Source organism: Myotis lucifugus, unplaced genomic scaffold (assembly GCF_000147115.1).
Source record: "Myotis lucifugus unplaced genomic scaffold, Myoluc2.0 scaffold_310, whole genome shotgun sequence".
NCBI classification, from domain to species: Eukaryota; Metazoa; Chordata; class Mammalia; order Chiroptera; family Vespertilionidae; genus Myotis; species Myotis lucifugus.
This window is the reverse complement of record NW_005871358.1, coordinates 1,161,357-1,182,059: the sequence shown is the minus strand read 5'-3', so window position 1 is coordinate 1,182,059 and position 20,703 is coordinate 1,161,357. Positions and strand designations below refer to the sequence as shown.

The 20,703-nt window shown below is 46.3% G+C and overlaps 1 protein-coding gene across 1 annotated transcript in view; it reads left to right on the top strand.

Moving 5' to 3' along the window:
• The window catches only part of LOC102425475 (adhesion G protein-coupled receptor E2), a 34,019-nt gene that overhangs the window by 1,348 nt on the left and 11,968 nt on the right, over positions 1-20,703 (top strand). Inside the window, exons 2-12 of the mRNA XM_023763967.1 lie at positions 2,720-2,773; positions 5,379-5,528; positions 7,501-7,560; positions 7,926-8,060; positions 11,458-11,613; positions 12,999-13,186; positions 13,318-13,392; positions 13,785-13,965; positions 18,240-18,347; positions 18,535-18,755; positions 18,939-19,118. Of these exons, the coding sequence (XP_023619735.1) occupies positions 2,720-2,773; positions 5,379-5,528; positions 7,501-7,560; positions 7,926-8,060; positions 11,458-11,613; positions 12,999-13,186; positions 13,318-13,392; positions 13,785-13,965; positions 18,240-18,347; positions 18,535-18,755; positions 18,939-19,118 (1,508 nt within the window). The remainder of the gene's footprint in view (positions 1-2,719; positions 2,774-5,378; positions 5,529-7,500; positions 7,561-7,925; positions 8,061-11,457; positions 11,614-12,998; positions 13,187-13,317; positions 13,393-13,784; positions 13,966-18,239; positions 18,348-18,534; positions 18,756-18,938; positions 19,119-20,703) is intronic.

Sequence of the window (20,703 nt, the reverse complement as noted above, 5' to 3'; positions counted from 1 at the left end):
AGGTCGGCAGGGTGGTTAGTGAGGGACTACCAAACGACTGAACAAGCAGTCTGCATGGGATGACCAGGCCAGTGGTGGGGCCATGAGGGGTGACCAAGGAGGCCGGCAGTTAGGGGCAACCAAGGAGGCTGGCAGGTAAGCGATTAGGAGCCAGCAGTCCGGGATTGTGAAAGGGATGTCCGACTGCTGGTTTAGGCCTGATTCCCAGCAGTCGGACATCCCCCAAGGGGTCCCGGATTGGAAAGGATGCAGGCTGAGCTGAGGGGACCCCCCCCTCAGCACGAATTTTGTGCACTGAGCCTCTAGTCTTTATATACTGTATATAAAAGCTTAAGCTACCAGAACGACCAGAATGACTGGTCACTATGACACGCACTGGCCACCAGGGGACAGACACTCAATGCAGGAGCTGCCCCCTGGTGGTCAGTGTGCTCCCACAGCCAACCTCCCAAGGCTGGCCAACTTCCACCAATTCCTCCTCCTGGCCGGTAGGCCCTGATCACCTGATTGCGGCCAGCCCCCAGGCTGGGACTGGGAACCAGGGGTGGGTGGCAGCAGACACTGCCCCTTTCCTAGGGGGGCTGAGGGCCGGCTCCCTCCTCGGAGCCAGCGGCCAACCTCCCATGCCCTGTCCCTCCCCCCAGCTGGCAGGCCCCAATCAACCTGCCACCTAACTGCCGCGGTAGCAGCAGTGAGGGAGGAGGAGGGAGGGAGCTGGGGAACCACGCGGGGGAGGGACACTGATGATGGCCGAATCAGCATCTGGTATCCGTGCCTTCCGTGCCCAGCCTGGCAACCATTGCCTCCTCTCTGGCCTGGCTCCAATTGGCCCTGTTCGATGGCCAGGCCTAGGGACCCCACCTGTGCACAAATTCCGTGCCCCAGGCCTCTAGTAAACTAATGTTGACTAGATGTCTGGGTACTGTAGTCTAACCAAATTGATACATAAGATTAACTATCACATATCATCTTTTTTTTCAGAAGGTTAAATAATCAAACTATCTGAAAACTCTATTATGCTAAGAAATACATTATCTTTGTGTGTGTATCATGGAATGATTTAAAGGATAGTGAATTAGTAAAAATCAATATTAATGAGGTCAGTCAAAGTCTGGTTAGTCTTTATTTCTTTCAATGCTTAGGAAAGCAACTGTTACCTAGTGAGTTCGGTGTTTCCATTAGGTTTTCCCCAGTGGTTGTAATTTGCTTCCTGATTTTTATGAAACATAGCCAAATTTTATCATTATCTGATTTGTGGTACATGACGTTTTTTAAGAATGGACACATTTTAGAAACTTCTTGTAAAGGCACACAGAGCTGAATTTGCATAGGGTTCACTGGCTCATATGGATGAAAGGATGGACTCTACATATGTGATCCAGTTATTGCCTGGAGGGTAGGTTTCATTCCTGTGCACCTGTAGTTGTTTTCAGATCACAAAGCCTGTTCAGTGACTAATTCCTTAGGGCCGAACTGGAAGAAAAAGGGCAAAGGCTGTGCCCTCGGTGCTGTCTGAGGGCCAGGAGCTCATGTGGAAGGAACCAAAGAAGTCATGGGTGCTATACCTGGAGAGGCCACTTAACCAGGAGATAGTGACTCTACCTGCAGCTGCCTTCGTTCTCACTCCTCACCTCTCATTAGCCCCCATCTCTCCATTCCAGGGTTCTTACCCCTGCTGACACTGTGAGCTAGGGCTCACACTTTGGGAGTCTAATTCTAATGCCCAGCTCCTTTTGTATACCCAGAAAATGTACATTTAACAGGGGAAATGATCCTGGAAGAGAAATCCTCAGATTTCTACCATTGCCAGAGAACAAGAAACTGGATCTGGGCAAAGGGATCTTTTTTATTATTATTATTATAATTTTTATTTCTTAAAGTATTACAAAGAGTATTACATATGTCTCCTTTTTCCCCCCCCTTGACATTCCCTCAGCCCCTCCCCCCCCCCAGTGTCTTGTGTCCATTGGTTAATCTTATATGCATGCATATAAGTCCTTCGGTTGATCTCTTAATCCCCCCCAAACCCTCCCCAGGCTTCCCACTGTAGTTTGACAGTCTGTTCAATTGCTCTGCCTCTGCATCTACCCCCGTTCATCAGTCTATACTGGTCCCCATTATCTGTCCCAACCTCACTGGAGCAGTCACCGGGGCCGACCCTACCTCACCGGGGCCGCTTCAACCTCACCGGAGCAGTTTCAACCTCACCAGGGCCGTCCCAACCTCACCGGGGCCGTTTCAACCTCACCGGGGCCGTCATCGACCTCAATCGGGGGCGGATTCGTCCTCACTGGGGCCATCCCTACCTCACCGGGGCCGTTTCACCCTCACCGGGGCCGTCCCGACCTCACTGGGCCGATTCAACCTCACCCGTGGGGCAAAGGGATCTTAAGATCTTCCCCTCCATTGGGAACAGGTTGGGGTTTCTAAGCTGTGTCCCTATCAGCATCCGTCATGTATGTTCTGTGCCCTTACCTGTGGCACCTGAGGATCCATGAGGACTGTATCTGTTGGTGACTGATTTCTCAGGTCGTTCCAGGAGGAGAAGGAGAAAGATTGAGTCCTCAATTCCCAGTCAAGTACACGAAGAACCTGCTGGAAGGCCATGGGCTGCAGGTCAAGAACCACCTCCAAAGGAAGCAATGGCCATGCAGCCAGGTTTTGAAATTGGAGATTGACTCTCTTTTCTTTGTCTTCTCTTCATGTTTTTCTGTGCCAGGACTGTCAGTGCTGCTGTTGTTGCCATTGGTTTCTGCAGCCCAGAAGGATAGGGGTAAGTCTGCCCACACAGATGCCCATTAGTGATATTAAGCTGGGGGGTGCAGGCTATGGTCTGGGTCCTCTCACCAGTTGGGAGGGAAGGAGGCTTATTCTGCAAGTGAGGCTCAGAGATGGTCTCTTGGAGATAAGAAAAGCTGTTTTACCTCCCTAAATGCCCAGATTTTTTTTGTCTATTCCTCTTCCAATAGCAGCCATCCCTCCCTTATCTCCCCTCCTCTAGTCTTGAACTCACAGTTGTCCATGGCTTTATCCATTCCTTGAGCCTTCTGACCATGGCCTCCATCCTCACTGTTCCACCCCACAGCCTGTATTCGATGGTGCCCTCCGAACCCTCCATGTGTCAATGCCTACTCCTGTCACTGTGCACCGGGATTCAGTGCTGCATCAAGTAGTGTCTTCACCAGCGGCCACTTGAAGAGTTGCGATGGTACAGAGGTTTTGGGGAAAGGGGTGGAGGGACATAAAGAGATTATTGGGGTAGATTGTGGTGCATCCAGAGCAGCACAAGCATTTTGTCAAGGATTAGAGAGAGGAGACAGGGCAGGGTAGTTTGAGGGAAGTGGGCAGTTAGGTTTTTGTAATTAGTAGGAAGGCTGTTTAGAGCTTACACAATGGATCTGGGCTGTGTGGGCTCTAACTCTAGCTTTGCCACTAAGTGGCTCTCTGACCTTCAGGAAATTATTTCTCCTCTTCCTCAGTTTCCTTGTCTGTATATTGGGGATAATTATTGTACCTACCCCACATGGATGGTGTAAGACTTCATAGTTACCTGCATGAAAAAAAATTTTAAGATGAGTGCAGAGAAATTGTCAACAAATGTGAGCTATTACCATTGTTACTGCTGTTACTGTAATTATTATTTTCATTAGAGGCCTGGTACACGAAATTTGTGCACTGAGGAGGGGGATGTCCCTCAGCCCTGCCTGCACCCTCTCCAATCTGGGACCCCTCGGGGGATGTCCAACTGCCAGTTTAGGCCCGATCCCTGTGGACATCCCTCTCACAATCCGGGACTGCTGGCTCCCAACTGCTCGCCTGCCTGCCTGCCTGTTGCCCCCTAACCACTCCCCTGCCAGCCTGATCAATGCCTAACTGCTACCCTGATTGCCCCCAACTCCCTCCCCTGCAGGTCTGATCACCCCAAACTGCCCTCCCCTGCAGGCCTGGGGACTTATGGGTGATTATTTTTGTCATTATTTGATTTTCTGTGTTTTCTCAGTACCCAAATGTTATTTAATATTTGTGGAAAAGTAAATTTTATCAGGAAAAGAAAAAGATGTTGTTGTCACTAGTACCCAGCCCATTCATGACACTAGTGGTATCCCTAACGGTTTCTTTGTGCATTTACATGTGTGTGTCTCATGGGAAATTGTAGACTGGGTGGACATGGAGAGAAGATGCTACTGAGGTACCTGGATCCCAGCTCCCTTCTTGAGGGCACTTTTCAGGTTGAGGAATTTCCCACTGTCATGTATTTCCATTCCACACCTTATTCCCACTTTTCCTCAACTCTACTCCACCCCATGTCATCACACTTGATGGCAGGTCTCCAGCCATCGCTATCATCTGAAAAGAAAAGACCCATTGCCCAGGTGGGGGCTAAACATGAATGCCACAGATGTGGGTCCCTCCCAGTTCCTCTCCTGTCCTGGTCTGACTCCACAGCCTAAGCCTTAAAAGGGAAATTCATGAATTTAGAAAAGACTCTGACCTGGGAGGAGACTAATTGACTCATCATGATCCCAATGAGTGCTTTCAGGCCCTAAAGTCTTTGGTCCCTTGATTGGAATGTACAGGATCAAACTTTCTGTCCCTACATTTTTATTCATTTGGTTCTTATTAAATTGCTGTTGTTACCTAGTGGTGTCCAGTCACTGCTCAATGAATCCCTGAGCTACTCAAATGAGACCTGGCTCATGGGCATCTTTCTCTCAGATTTAGAGAACATGGAGGGATAAGATGCCAGAGAACACCCCCATGACAGCTGTGAGCACCTTCATGCTGCTTCTTCCCCTACTGCCTCTGATGACAGGGGATCTTACCCAGGAAGGAGATAAGAAGACTTATCAAGGAGGGTGGGGTGTACTTGGCCCACTGTGATTAAAGAGAAGTGGAAGCTGTCAATGGGCAGGGGCTGACACCTGGTTCTATCTCCAGGTGTGTGATGAGTGCCATGTCACCCTGTACAGTCCCCATCCATGACTCCCTCCACAACCTCAGCATTGAGGATGGCCATCAAATCCACTGTCACCCTAACTGGAGGCCACCCCCAAGTCGCAATGATGCAAATAGCATCACAAAGGAGGGTTTGGAGCCTAAATCAGTGTCCCCATCTACCCCTCAAGGCCTGAAGAGGGATGCAGACCTCCTTTCAACCCCATCATGACACAGCAGAGTGTCTGATTGCAGGTGCCTCAGAAAGTAAAGATGGGCAGAGGAGTCAGTAGGCACTGATTCTGCCCAGCTCCATCCTGGAGTGCAACCCTGGACCTGTGTTCTGTCCAGCCCCCATGACAGGGTCAGACTGGAGGGCAGGGTCTCTGCCCAGTGAGAACTTTTGCCTTTGAGAGGTGACATTTTGTCCTATTGTGTTCCAGACATCAAGGACTGTGGACCAAACTCAAGAGTGTCCTGTGGAGTATATTTAGACTGCCAAAACTTCACGGAGTCCTACTGCAGTTGCCACAAAGGCTACAGGCCTGCTTCTGAGGCAATGTTCGGCATTGATCCTGATAAACCCTGTGATGGTAAGAAAAATCCCATGTCTTCCACCTTCTCATTCTTTAGGTTTGGAATTCTCAATCCTTTCTCTAGCTCATCAGATGGTAGCTTGGGCACTTACCAGGTCTCCCACCCTCTCAGAACCCCAAGGCTCTGAATGCCCCCACCAAGTGCCACTTATGCAATTTTGGAACATCCTCTTACTAGTTCACATCTTAGTTTCATAAAACAAAGAAAGGGATGCCATTCAAGATACTTCAAGAGCTCACAGAGTACTGCATTCCAGTGCAATATCCATCCTTTTCTTCTTCATCAGTAATTGCCAGGATGAGATCTTCCCTCACTAGAGTCCACATAGGTTTGACCACCCCAGGAGCAATTTCATATCCCTCAGGCCTTGAAGAACCCTTTTCAGACATGTGAGAAGAGTCAAGGGTTGGCCCATGTGGCCCAGCTGGCCCGGCCCTGGCCAACAACCACACCTGGTGAAACCCCTACTTGCACCCTGACCCCACTTCTCAGCCACTCAGCCACATCTATTTTCCCAAGCAAGGCTCCACCCTGATCCAATCCAATAAGTTCAGTTCATGGGCCTGTGGGCAACTCAGATGAATAGGATCCAGGAGGATGTTGTGTTGGATGTGGGCAGGGTGACATAGACCACCCCACACATACCCAGAAAGTTGGATAAATGGAAGAGGCTCCTATCTGGATAAGATTGAAAGAGAGGATGTAATTGGACACCATTGCCTCAGGCCTGACCCTCTCTGATAGAGGTCAACTCAAGCCACATGGGGGCCCAGACCACTGGGGCACAGATGATGGAGGGTGAGTCTCCCCTCAATAGGACCTATAGGTCTGTGTCCCTGGTGGAAACCAAGAAGCCAGATAACAGAAACAGCTGCCACCCCTCGCCTGTCAGCATCTGCTCCCTTCTTCAGCCACCCAGCCCTTACCTACTACTGGCCTTACTCAGAAGTGAATTCTCACCACTTCCTGTCAGTTCAGGGGATGCCTTTGTGGGGATCATAAGAGGCACCTTCACCACCCCAAGCCTGCATGGCTGGACATCAACCCCCATTGTCTACCATAGCTTGGCATCCACTGTCTGGGTGGCTCTTGCTTGTCTGGCATCATCTTCATTCTCTTCACCCCTTCCTCCAAGCCCCTTGAAGAGTCAGGTTCATGAGTGGGTCTTGGGACAGCTTGAGTCTCAGAGTTAGCATGGAAAGGAGAACTCTGTCCTGCCAGCATCACTCGGTTCCAAGGAGAATTAAGGCAGAGAGCAGCTGTCCTGGAGGAGGCAGGACAAAGGCCATCAATGGGAGCCAAGGGAACACATTTCTCCGGCATTTGGCTCCCAGAAAGGCCCACCCTGGCCTTTGTCCAAATCCTCAGGCTGGGACACAGGTAAACATGATGTCTCCACCCAACCTGGGAGCTGCCAGGGAAGCGAGTGCACAGGGGCTAAAAGACAGGGAGAACTCAGGACACTTCCATCCACATCTGGACAACAGAGCATTGAAGCCACAACATTCACCCATAAGATGCCTCCATGTGAATAAGAACTGGCACCTACTCACTAGGAGGAGAGAGTGGGGCCTTTTCAAAGCACATTTCTGCCATTGCCAAAGAACAAAGAATGTGGACATGGGAAAAAGCAAGCCAACCTGAGGACTTTCTCCTTTAAGATATATCCTCTCCATTGGAAAAGGTTAGAGTTTCTAAGATGTTTCCCTGTCATCAGCTGTTGTATGTTCTGTCCCCTTACCTGTAGCACCTGAGGTTCCCTGACTATCAGTGACTGACTCCTTGGGGAGTCCCAGGAAATGGAAGGAAAAGACAGAGTCCTTGATTCCAAGTATAGAAACCTCAAAGAAGCTGCCAGAAAGCTGTGGACTGCAGGGCCAGAGCCACCTCCCAGGTGGAGTGGCCATGTGGACAGGGGTTGAAATTGGAGCTCCACTTTCCTATCTTGATCATCTTTCTGTCTTTCAGACACAGGACTCGTTTTGCATTTCTTTATGACAATGTTTGCTGCAAAAGAAACTATTAAAGGTGAGTCTGCCTGGGGCACCTGTCAATTAGTGACATAAGCTGGGTAGTGCTTGTTGGGGTCCGGGTCCTCTCATTAACAAGGGGAGAAGGAGGCTTACTCTGAAGAGGCCCAGAGAGGGTCTTCTGAAAATAAGAGAAGCTATTTCTTCCTCCCTAAATGTCCAGAATTTTCTGAGCTCTTCTAAGTCCAGTGGCAGCCATAACTCCCTCTCTCCCCCACTCTGGCATCCACTATCTGGGTAGCTCTTGCTTGTCTGGCATCATCTTCATTCTCCTCACCCCTTCCTACAAGCCCTTGGATCCCAAGCTAGTAGCTGACTTCTTCCATTTCATGGGCCTTCTGACCATGCTCTCCGTACCCACAGCCTCTACCCCGGAAGACTGTGCTTGGTGGTGTCCTCTGAACTCCAAATGTGTCAACGCCACTGCCTGTCACTGTGCTCAGGGATTCCATTCTTCATCTGGAGAGATCCTCACTAGCCCTTTCAAGAGATGTGATGGTACAGGGGCTTGGGGTGGGCATACAGAGATTGTTGGGGGAGCTTATAGGGCATCCAGAGCCCTCACCACTGAGAGCAGCACAGAAGCATTTTGTCAAGGATTAGAGAGAGGAGCTAGGGCAGGGCACTGTGAGGGAGGTGGGCAATCAGGTTTCCGTGATTAGTCTATCAGATGCACTACCCATTCTTAAATTTGACGGTGTACTTTTGTGTGTTTTGTCTATTGAGTTAAAAGAGTTCTTTATATAGTATTTTGGATGTTAACTGTTTGTAAGATATATGATTTGCAAACATTTTCTCCCAAATTGTAGGTAACCTTTTAATTTTTTTTATAATTATAAAGGCAGTGTTTAGTAAAATACATTTCATTTTAAAAATGTAATAGAGTCTACAGACATTATATGTGTTTGTGTGGTTATAGATATATATATAATATATTTATATTATCTCTTTATCCTAATCTGTTTCCTTTGCTATACAGAAGCTTTTTAGGTTGATATAGTCCCACTTATTTATTTTTTCTTTGGTTTCAAATCCAAAAAGTCATTACCAAGACCAATGTCAAGGAGTTCAGCCCTTATGTTTTATTCTAGGAGTTTTATAATTTCATGGCAGTATTGTTTTTTAAAAGATCATAATTTGGCCCAGCCAGTGTTGCTCAGTGGTTGAGTGTCAACCTATGAACCAGGAGGTCATGGTTCGATTCCTGGGCAGAGCACATCACTGTGTTGCAGGCTCAATCCCCAGTGTGAGATGTGCCGGAGGCGCCCAATCAATTATTCTCTCTCATCATTGATGTTTCTATCTCTCTATCCCTCTCCCTCCCTCTCTGAAATCAATAAAAATCTATTATAAATAAAAAAATAATCATAATTTGGAAAAAGAGATTGAGCAAAGTATCCAGTCACACAATTAATAAGGTTGTAGAACTTAGATCCAGTACTAAAACTGGAGTTTTTATTCTTCAATAATACAAGTTCAGAAAATAAAAATATGCTACTTAAAATGATAAGATGGGCCATAACCAGTTTGGCTCAGTGGATAGAGCGTGGGCCTGCGGACTGAAAGGTCCTAGGTTCGATTCCGGTCAAGGGCATGTACCTTGGTTGCAGGCACATCCCCAGTGGGAGGTGTGCAGGAGGCAGCTGATCAATGTTTCTCTCTCATCGATGATTTTGGCTCTCTATCTCTCTCCCTTCCTCTCTGTAAAAAGTTAATAAAATATATTTAAAAAAAAAAAAAAAGAGTGCTCGTCCCCAGAGCACTTCACAAAAAAATAAATAAATAAAATAAAATAAAATAAAATGATAAGATGGTAAATTTATGTTATGTTAATTTTACCACAGTAAACAAATGCCAAAAAAAGAAATTATATGATTTTTAAAAGAACTGTACCTTTTTTTAACATGTTTTATTTGAAAAAGAGAGGAAGGGAGAAAAAGATAGAAGCATCGATGAGAGAGACATCAATCGGCTTCTTCCTACACACCCCTTACTGAGATTAAGCCTGAAACCCAGGCATGTGCCCTGACTGGGAATCAAACCAGTGAACTCTTGGTTCATGGGTTGATGCTCAACCACTGAACCACACTGGCCGGGCAGAAATTATATGATTTTTACACTAAGAAATTCTCTTTATCTACTCAAAATAATATTAGATGCCTATTTATTGATAATTTTAAAATATTTCTCTGTGTTTGAGACAATGAGAAAAAATAATCCCTAAAATGTCCCAGTAGTCTGTATAGTGAACTTATAGGTGACTTTCTTTGTTGTCTTTCTTTACATTTTATTTGTTTTCTAAGTATCCATGTTTTATTTAATATTGGGTGAAAAGTAAATTTTATTAGGGGAAAAGAAAAAAGATGTTGAGTAATGCTCCATCCATTCATGACCCTTGAGGGATTCCTAAAGGATCTTTTGTACATTTGCATGAGTGTGCTCATGGAGATTTCTAGACTGGGTGGACATGGATGGAGACCCTGCTGCTACTGTAACTGGGTCTCAGTCCCTCACATGACTCCACCCCATACCCTTAACCTGCAAGACTCATCTCCAGCCATTGCCCCTATCTGAGAGCAGAAGCATCCTTCATGCTTCTTCTCAGACCTGGTCCTGACACCCACAGTCTAGGATGGGAACCTTAGAAGGAAAACCCACAAGTTCAAAGAAGAAACTTTGATCTGGGGGAGACCAGCTGAGAGCCCTAGCATGTTCTAAAGTCTTTGGTCCTCTGGTTGGTATGTACAGGGCCCAAATATTCTGTTCCTTCACTTTGATTCATTCTTGTGTATGTGGTTCTTATTAAACCACTAGATGCCTGGTGCACAAATTCATGCATGGGTGGGATCCCTCAGCCTGGCTGGCAATGGGGCTGATCTGGACAGGTGGGCAGCAGGGGTGGGGGGTGCTGGGGGAGGAGGCTTGAACGCAGGAGGTTGGCTAGCCACAGGAAGTTGACTGTGGGAACACACTGACCACCAGGGGGAAGCTCCAGCACTGAGCATCTGCCCCCTTGTGGTCAGTGTGTCATCATAGCGACTGGTCAACCAGGCGAGCAGTCATTAGTCATAACAGTTGCTTAGGTTTTTATATACATAGATTGTTTTTAGGCAACAGTGTCCAACTCCTGCTCTGAGCTATTCAAAGGGCATCTGGGTCATTGTCATCTCATGTTTAGAGAATAGAGAGAGATCAGATGCTAGAAGACACTCCAATGACAGCTATGAGCAGCTTCCTGATGCTCCTTCATTTCACACCCCCTTCTACCTCTGATAAGGGGGGTTCTACCCAAGGGGTAAGGAGAGCAAGATTCTCCCAGAGACATCCTGGGGCATCTGTAAAAGACCTGACATTGTGAGCTGGGGGAGTGCCAGATGAGGAGTGTAGGGTGTACTTAGGCCACTGTGAGTAATGGGAGGTGGAAGCCACCAATGGACAGGGACCTGACACCTGGCTCTATCTTTAGGTGTGAGTGATGATGTCACCCTGGGCACTGCCTGGCCATGAGGCCCTCCACAACCTCAGTATAAAGGTGGCCTTCACTGCCACACTTGCCTGACTGGAGGCTACTCCCAGGCCTCCTATGATGCAAACAGCATCACAGGGGAGGGTTTGGAGCTGAGTCAGTGCCTCCATTTACCCCTCAAGGCCTGGAAAGGGGATGCAAACCTCCTGAAATCCCCATCATGACACAACAGAGTGTTTGAGTTTAGGTGCCCTCAGACCAGCCAGGCAGCAGAGATGACCAGAGAGGTCAGCAGGCTCTGGAGCCTCTGAATCTGCCCAGCACAGCCACAGGAGTGTCACCCAGTAGCTAGTTCTATCTATTCTCCATGGCAAGGTTAGGCTGACCTCACACCTTTGGGAAGTGACCCTTTGTCCTGTTGTGTTCCAGACATCGATGAGTGTGAACCATCCTCGACCGTGACCTGTGGAAAGCATGCAGATTGCCAGAACACAGAGGGAAGCTACTACTGCATGTGCAACCAGGGATATGAGCTTGTTTCTGGAGCAAAGAAATTCTGGAAAGAAAGTGAGAACACATGTCAAGGTAAAAATCACCCCACATCTTCCATCTTCTTGCCCTTTGAGACTTGAGGTCATTTGGCCCACTTTCTCAGGCGTAAAAAACAACAACAAAAACATTAAAAAGCTGTCCTAGACACCCACCCTCTCAAACCTCAAGTCTGAGAACCCTCCTCAGAGTGTCACTTCTGGATGTTTGGAGCCCTCACCCCCACCCACCTGATATCTTATTTTCCAGAGAGTGATGACATTTAAGTTCCTTCAGGAACTCACAGTGTTATGTGTTCCAATGCAATATCTGTCTTCTTTGTCATCACCAGTGACTTCCAGAACGAATACTTCTCCCACCAGAGCCCCTGTGATCACAAAAATTCCAAGAAGGCGTCATCAGGAACCACCAATTCACCCAAGGAAGAACACAGGTCTGTGTCCCAGGTGGGATACTAAGGGGCCAGAGGATAGAAACACCTGCTGCCCCTTGCCCATCAGACCCTGCTCCCTCTCCAGCCAGCCAGCCCTCACCTTCACTGGTCTTCCTCAGATAAGGATTCTCAACACTTCCTGCCAGTCCAGAAAATGCCTTCTGGGAGTCAAGGAAAGTACCCAGGTATGAGTGACTGGAGGTCAGCTCCCAGTGTCCAACCTGGACTTGGTGTCACTATCTAGGTGGCCCCATCCTGTCCAGCACCCTTCTTCATTCTTCCTGCCTCCTGCCCTATAGCCTCATCCTTGGGAGCGGGAATTCGGAGTAGCTGGGGGAGGTTCGGGGGAGGGATTTCTGTCACAAGCGTGGTTCTTGGTCCATCTCTATCAAGATGTCTTAGTGTTAGTGTGGAGGGAGAGCACTGCTTTGGCAGCGTCAATGGGATTCCAAGGAGAACTCAGTCAGTGAGGAGCTGCTCTGGGGAAGTTAGAACTAAGGCTATCACTGGGAGGCAAGTCAGGTCCTGACCAGGAAATGCAGCATTTCCCATGCCCTGGATTCCCAAGAAGGCACTCTCTGTCCTCTGTCCAAATGTCCAGGCTGAGACACAGGCAGCTGTGATGTCCCCCACGGTTGCTGGGAACTTCCTGGGAAATTTAGGGGACCTGGGGTAGCAGACAGGTAAGACTCAGGCTGATTCCATCCACATTTGGACAAAAGAGCATCTAAGCCACCACATTATTATGCAATGAGGCTTCCATGTGACTAGGAAAAAGTGGCCACTAAGGGAAGGGGGGACAGTGGAACCTCCAGGTGCTTCTATTCCCAAACCAGGGTCCATAAATTACCAAATGACAGTCTGGGAAGGTACCTGACCTGGGCCCCAAGCCTCAACCTCAACACACACACACACACACACACACACACACACACACACACACACACACTCGCATACACCTAATGAACTGCCTTTCTGTCTGCACCAGGGATCTCCTCCAGCACCAGCACCGGCACCGGCACCGGCACCGGCACCAGGACTGGCACCGGCACCGGGACTGGCACTGGCACCGGCACCAGGACTGGCACTGGCACCGGGACTGGCACCGGCACCGGCACCGGGACTGGCACTGGCACCGGCACCGGGACTAAACACCCTGGAATCAACAACAGCAAGGTGAGTGACTCCCGCAGGGACAAAGAGGCAGGAAATACCTCCGTGCCACCTGCAGCACCCACCTATTTTCCCCAAGTTTCCCCATCTACCTGTGAGGCTCTCTGACCGTCACATCTCCCTTCTCCTCAAAGGTCTCCAGTTTGTTACAAAAATTTGATGATTTCGACAGAGACTTCAAGTCAGCCTCAGATCCCGACAAGATCCAGGTAAGGACAGGACCTGGGGAAGGCAGGTGGAGGCATCCCATAGAGGACTGGGGAAGTCGTGTTTTGGGAAGAGACACAATGCTGCCCTGCTCTGAGTCCCCACTTCTCCCAGGGCGGGTGGGGAAAGCAGACATGCAGGTACTTGTACTCACTGTTAGATCCTCATACACCGACTAACACCTTTCTTGCTGTTCCTGCCCATTCAGTTTACGTCACCCTTGGCATTCAGGAACAGGACTGACCTCTAAATGGCTGGATTGGAGGGGCAATCTGGTACCTCCTTTATCCCCAAATACACAGTATCTAGAATCTGTTTACTGGAGCTGAGTGGGCAAAGTCTTCCTGTAGCCCCTCTAGTGCATGGGCCAATGGCTCTGTGTCCACACCCCCAGGACCTCATCCAGGGGGTGGATGACCTGCTGGAGAACCCTGGGGACCTGGAGACCTTGTCCCACTCAGAGCAGAACTCTGTGGCCACTACCCTGCTCCACAGAATGGAACATGTCATCTTCAAAAAGCTGAGCAAGGCCCCACCCAATGGGTCACTGACCTTTAATGCACCTGGAGGCACAGGTAAGTACCTGGGTCTGCCCCCAGGCTCAGCTCTGTCCATTCTGTACCTCATTCCTCGCCCACCTCACTGGAGCTGAGTGACCACTCATAAGCAAATTAAATGGGGGGATAAGGACACTTATGTAATACCTTAATCAATAAAGAAATTTAAAAATAAAAAATTAATGTAAAAGCTTAAAAAGAAATGAATAAATTTTAATAAGTCAGACAGACAAACAAATACTGAATGCTATCACTTATATGTAAAATCTAAAAAACAAACTCATAGATACAGAGAAGAGATTGGTAGTTGCCAGAGGCAGGGGATGAAGGGTGGTTGAAATGGGTGAAGGGAGTCAAAAGGTACAAACTTCTACTTATAATATAAATAAGTCATGGGGACATACATTGAGTGGCCAGATTATTATGACCGGCCAGATTATTATGACCACCCCATTAGTACAAAGTAGTGAATTAGTTATGCAAATAATAATAATAATAAAACCTTGAGAGTATTTGCTTAGGAAGTTTTCAATATTCAGTATTTTTGGAAGTGTCAATGAAGTACTGATGGGGTGGTCATAATAATCTGGCCGGTCATAATAAGAACCATACTGGTTCTTTCTTTTTAGTGTAAACATAAATTTTATTCATTTATTACCTTTTTAACTTTTCAATTACAATGGACATTTAATATTTTTATTAGTTTAGGTGTACAGCATAGTGGTTAGATGAATATAATTTATGAAGTGATCCCCTAAGAAGTCTAGTACACACTGGGAACCATATATAATTATAATTAATATAATATGACTATATTCTCTATGCTGTACTTTACATTCCCATGATTATTTTGTATCTATCACTTTACTAGTATATATATATATATGATTTCGGCAGAGACTTCAAGTCAGCCTCGGATCCGGGCTATATTATATTGAAATCAATATATATATTGAAATCAATATAGTATATTGAAATCAATCAATATACTATATACATATAGTATATTGATTGATTTCAGAAGGAAAGGAGAGGAAGAGAGAGAGAAACATCAATGGTGAGAGAGAATCATTGCTCAGCTGCCTCCTGCACACCCCACAATGCCCAACCCGGGTATATGCCCTGACCGGGAATCAAACCATGAACTCCTGGTTCATAGGTCAACATTCAACCACTGAGCCACCACAGCTGGACCCTTATTACTTTTTTATCCTGGAATCTATTTTGTCTGATATAAGCATTGGCTACGTCTGCTTTTCTGTGGATGCCATTTGCTTAGAGAATCATTTTCCATCCTTTCACTTTGAGTTTATTTTTGTCTTTGCAAATTAGATGTGTCTCCTGAAGGCAGCATATGATTGGATTTTTTAATATATTTTTATTGATTTCAGAGAAAAAGGGAGGGGGAGAGAGAGATAGAAACATCAGTGAGGAGAATCATTGATTGGCTGCCTCCTGCACGCCCCCTACTGGGGATTCAGCTGGCAACACAGGCATGTGCCCTTGACCAGAATCGAACCTGAGACCTTTCAGTCCTCAGGCTGACACTCTATCCACTGAGCCAAACCAGCTGGGGCTATGGTTGGTTTTTTAAAATATTATTCTATTTTTTCCATCATTTATCCCCTCTATATCCTCTTCCACTTCTACCCACCCCACCCCCCACAGTCATCACACTGTCAGCCATGCTCATGAGTTCTCTTTTTTTTTCTTTTTTGCTCAATCCCTCCAACCCTCCTAACACCTCCACCACCAGAACTATCTGCCTGCCCTCTATCTATTAGTCTCTGTTTTGCTTAATAGTTCAGTTTGATTATTAAATGCTACATATGAGTGAAATCATATGGTTATTTTTTTTCTCTGACTGGTTTGTTTCACTTAGCGTAATGTTCTCCAGGTCCATCCATGCTGTTGCAAAGGGTAACATTTTCTTCCTTTTTATGACAGAGTAGTATTTTATTCTGTAAATGTACCACAACTTTTTTCCTCAGTCATCTACTGATGGAACTGCTTCCAAATCTTGGCTATTGTAAATAATGCTGCAATGAATATGGGGGTGCATATATTCTTTCAAATTAGCATTTCAGGTTTCTTCAGATAAATTTCCAGAAGTGTAATTGCTGGGTCATAAAGCAGTTCCACTTTTACTTTTTTGAGGTAACTCGGATTTTGTTTTTGATCCAATCTGCCACTCTGTGCCTTTTTATTGGTGAATTCACTTCATGTACATTTAGGGTGATTCTTGGTGTATGAGGACTCTCTATAGCCATTTTATCCTTTGTTTTCTGGTAACTCTGTGACTCCACTGTTTGTTTTTTCCTTGTGTTTCTGTCTGTTGTTTTTGTTTGATGGTATTTCATCATTTTTCCCTCTGTTTCCTCTTTCTTCTAAGTTATGTGTCTCAGTTTTGGGTTTTTATATGTAGTTGCCATTAAGTTTACATAAAAGAAATGTTCATATATACAGCAGTCTTTTATCTTTTTTTAATACATCTAATCTCCTGTCACTAATTTTTGACAGGTTTAATACAATGTGCTTTGGAAAAGGCCTTTTGGAATTGAGGTAATTAGGTGTTCTGTTTGCTTAATTCTCTCAATCGTTTTCCAATAGGTGGTGCTGAATCACAAGTTTTTTCGTTCTCCTGAATTGCTCTGGTTTTTCAGATCTCTGAGGGGTGGCGGGAAATTGCCTGTGCTCCCTGAGAAGGTGGGAGAAGCCTTCCTAGTTTACATGCCTAGGTCTTAGGAGAACAACCCCACGGAGGGGGGAGGAAAGGGGGGGAAAGGTGGCAAACGATGGGATGAAATCCCAGTGCTGCCCCTGTATCCAGACACTGCCAGCAGTACACTGTGTGTGTGGGGGTGGGATGAGCTGGAGGAAGTTGATCACTTCCTTTGTGGCTTTGCCCTCCCAGTCATGGTGACTGGCAGGCCTCTGCGGCGTCCACTCTGTGTCTCCACTCGACCTGGGATTAGTTGAAGAGGGTGCCTGTGGCTCATGTAGAAAGTGTTTCCATAGTACCGATTCTTGGGTTTGCAAATAATGTGCTTTGCAACCCAGCACTCACTGCTACAGCTTTTTCTGGGGCCTGCTGCTAGCTCTGGGAGAATGAAAGGAGAGCTCTGCAAGGGTGAGTGGAGGCAACCAGGCCCTGTGGCTTGTTTCTCTGTCTAGAATGCATTTGTCACACAACCGTGGCTGTGCCTCAGTTGTTCTGCAGTTTGGTCGATTTGCATATTAGCCTTTTATTATATAGGATTATTCCTAATACTTTGTTGAATAATTTTGCATGTATGTATATTAGATATTGGTCTGCAGTTTTATTTTCTTGTGATGTCTTTATCTGATTTTGTTTTCAGGATGATGGTGGCCTCATAGAATTATTTACATAATCTTCCTTCCTCTTCTATTTTATGGGAAATTTTACAAAGAATTTGGGTGAATTTTTCCATAAATGGCTGGTAGACTTTACCAATGAAACCATAAGTTATAGGCTTTTTATTTGGGGAAGTTTTTAATTAATGGTTCAATCTATTTACCTGTTATAGGTATGTTCCAATTTTCTATATCTTATTAATTACATTTGGGTAGTTTGTATGTCTCTAGGAATTTCTTCATTTCATCCAGGTTATCTAACTTATTGAATAATTGTTCATAATATTCTCTTATAATCCTTTGTAAATCCACATGATATATATGCCATTATTATGTACACCAAATATTATGTGTTATAGTATTATCATGTTTACTAAATAATACCATTATATATAAACCAGAGGTCTGGTGCACAGATTTGTGCACAGGTGGGGTCCCTCAGTGTGGCCTGCAGGGATTGGGCTGAAACCGGCAGTCCAACACTGCCTGCCGCTCCTGCCTGCGGCTCCTGCTCATCCCAGCCCCACTGTACCGGCCGCGGGCTCGCGCCCAGTCAGTTCCAATCAGGCAGTCCCAATCAGGAGAGGCTCACACCACCACAGCAGTGAGCACTGTGTCTGCTGCCCGTCAGTCAGCTGAGTTGTCACTCTATGTGGGAGCGCACTGACCTGCATTGAGCATCTGCCCCCTGGTTGTCAGTGCACATCATAGTGACCAATCAACCAGTCATTTGTTCATCTGGTTGTCCAGTAGCTTAGACTTTCATATATATAGATAATATATATTATGTAATATATAAATATATAATACATTTATATATATAATATATTAATTATATATAACAGGGTATTATAGCAACCATTGCAGGTTCAATTACTAATCTAACAACCCCACAATGTAACTCCCACAATTCATAGAACTGTCTCTGAAGATAAAGAAGCAAGGAGACAGGAATGTCACCTTGAGTGTTAATCAGGCGAAGATGGTGCTGGACTGGGATACAGTACAGGAATCTGGTGACTCAGGTAAGGCTGAGATGGGGAGAAGTTCACTGAGGTTTCACAGCGGGACAAGATACCCAAGGGTGGGACAAATGGAGAATTAAAGTTTAAAGGAAAGTGTAGGCTATGGTGGGGGCCACAAGAAAAGAGTCTACCTGAGGAAGGGGTCCTGTGGACACCCCAAGATGTCAACCATGGTCTTTTCCTACAGGTCCGTCTACAGTGGGCCTTTTCTCCACACCAGTAATGGGCAAGTTTATGGCTAAAGCCCCCCTAGTTCTAGAAACTGAGGAGCAGTCAGTTCTGAATGAGACACACAAGGGCCTGCTGGAGGAAGTCTCCCCTGTCCTGCTCTCAGATGTCATCTCCGTCTTTGTGAGCAATAATAACACCCAGAACCTAAGCTCCCCAGTCACCTTCATCTTCAAGCATGTGAGTCCTGGTGGGATGGGGCTATAGATACAAAATGAGCCTGATTTCTGGGAATAGACTTCAGGTTCCGGGGGCTCTCCCATGGGTACATCATCTCCCCAGGGAAGCCGATCACAAGCAGGATTTGGGCCAGCATTTCTGAGCACCAGAAACATCAGCTCACACTTTGCCCTGTTCCTACAGTCAGTGACCCCGAGGCCAAAGCAGAAGGTGTTCTGTGTCTTCTGGGAGCCTGGCCAGAATGGAAGTGGTCATTGGTCCACCAAAGGCTGCTGGAGGGTGTGCACTAGAGACACCAGCACCACCTGCCAATGCAGCCACCTCAGCAGCTTTGCCGTCCTCATGGCCCACTATGATGTGCAGGTGAGAGCCCTAAAAGGGGATGAATTTAATATCCATTGCTATGTAATAAATTCCCACAAATGTAGTGTCTTTAAAAAGACACACATGGATTCATTATCCTGCAGAATCCTCAGGTCAGCAATCTGGCACAGCATACCTGGGTTGTCTACTCAGGGTCTCACAAAGACTAAAATGATCATGTCAGCCAAGCCTGTCATCTCATCTGAGTTGTGCAGTTCTCCAAGCTCCCTGGTTGCTGGCAGAATTCAGTTCCTTGAACTTGTAGGACTGATTTCTCACTTTCTTACCTGCTGGCAGTAGAGGAGCACACTCAGCTCTCGGGCAGTGATGGCGAACCTTTTGAGCTCGGTGTGTCAGCATTTTGAAAAACCCTAACTTAACTCTGGTGCCGTGTCACATATAGAAATTTTTTGTTATTTGCAACCATAGTAAAACAAAGATTTATATTTTTGATATTTATCTTATATATTTAAATGCCATTTAAGAAAGAAAAATCAACCAAAAAAATGAGTTCACGTGTCACCTCTGACACGCGTGTCATCACTGTCCTAGGGGCTCCCTGCATTCTTTCTCGTGTACCCCTCCCAAGACCACTCACAGGGTATCAGTATTGCTCACTGGAAGCCAGCAGGAGAATTGCCCTCACATTAAAGCACCCTCAAACTTTGAATCAGGTAAGGGCTCATTTGATTAGATCTGGCCCACACATGATAAATCCCTCTCTTTAAGTTAGTTGATTGTGGACCTGCAAAATGCCTTCAAAGGAGCACCTAGATGGCATTAGACTGAAAACCTTGAGGCGTCTATATGTACACATGCTGGTGGGGTTATGATTGCCAAGCTAGAATTCTGCCACCATGGGGGGTTTTCAGGACAGGGGCTATCAGGGGCTTCAGAAAGGAAGATTTGGTGATGACAAAGTTCAGAGGTACCAGGGGATCCAGTGAGTACAGGTGAGTCAGTAGCCATGTGTGCCTCCTCTCCTGTCCAGTTGATCTGGTTACTTCTCTGGTTCACCAAAACCAGAAACTTGCTCAGGTAACTTCAGGTAATGGGGCATTGACAAATAAATGTGGCACCCACATGAAAAGGATAATAGCCAAGTGGCCAGATCTCATAGAAGCCTCCAGAAGTGTGAACAACACTCCAAGACCATGATTCCTCTGGCCACGTTGCTAGGTAACATGATATTCATACTTTTATTTACATACTGTTTTACATTTATTTTATTTTTTTATAATTAAATCTTTATTGTTCAGATTATTACATTTGTTCCTCTTTTTTCCCCCCATAACTCCCCTCCTCCCAGTTCCCGCCCCACCCTCCACCCTCACTCCCCACCCACTGTCCTCATCCATAGGTGCACGATTATTGTCCAATCTCTTCCCGCACCCCCCACACCCCTTCCCCCCCCCCAAGAACAGTCAGTCCATTCCCTTTCTATGCCCCTGATTCTATTATAATCACCAGTTCATTTTGTTCATCAGATTATTTATTCACTTGATTTTAGATTCACTTGTTGATAGATGTGTATTGTTGTTCATAATTTGTATCTTTACCTTATTCTTCTTCTTCCTCTTCTTAA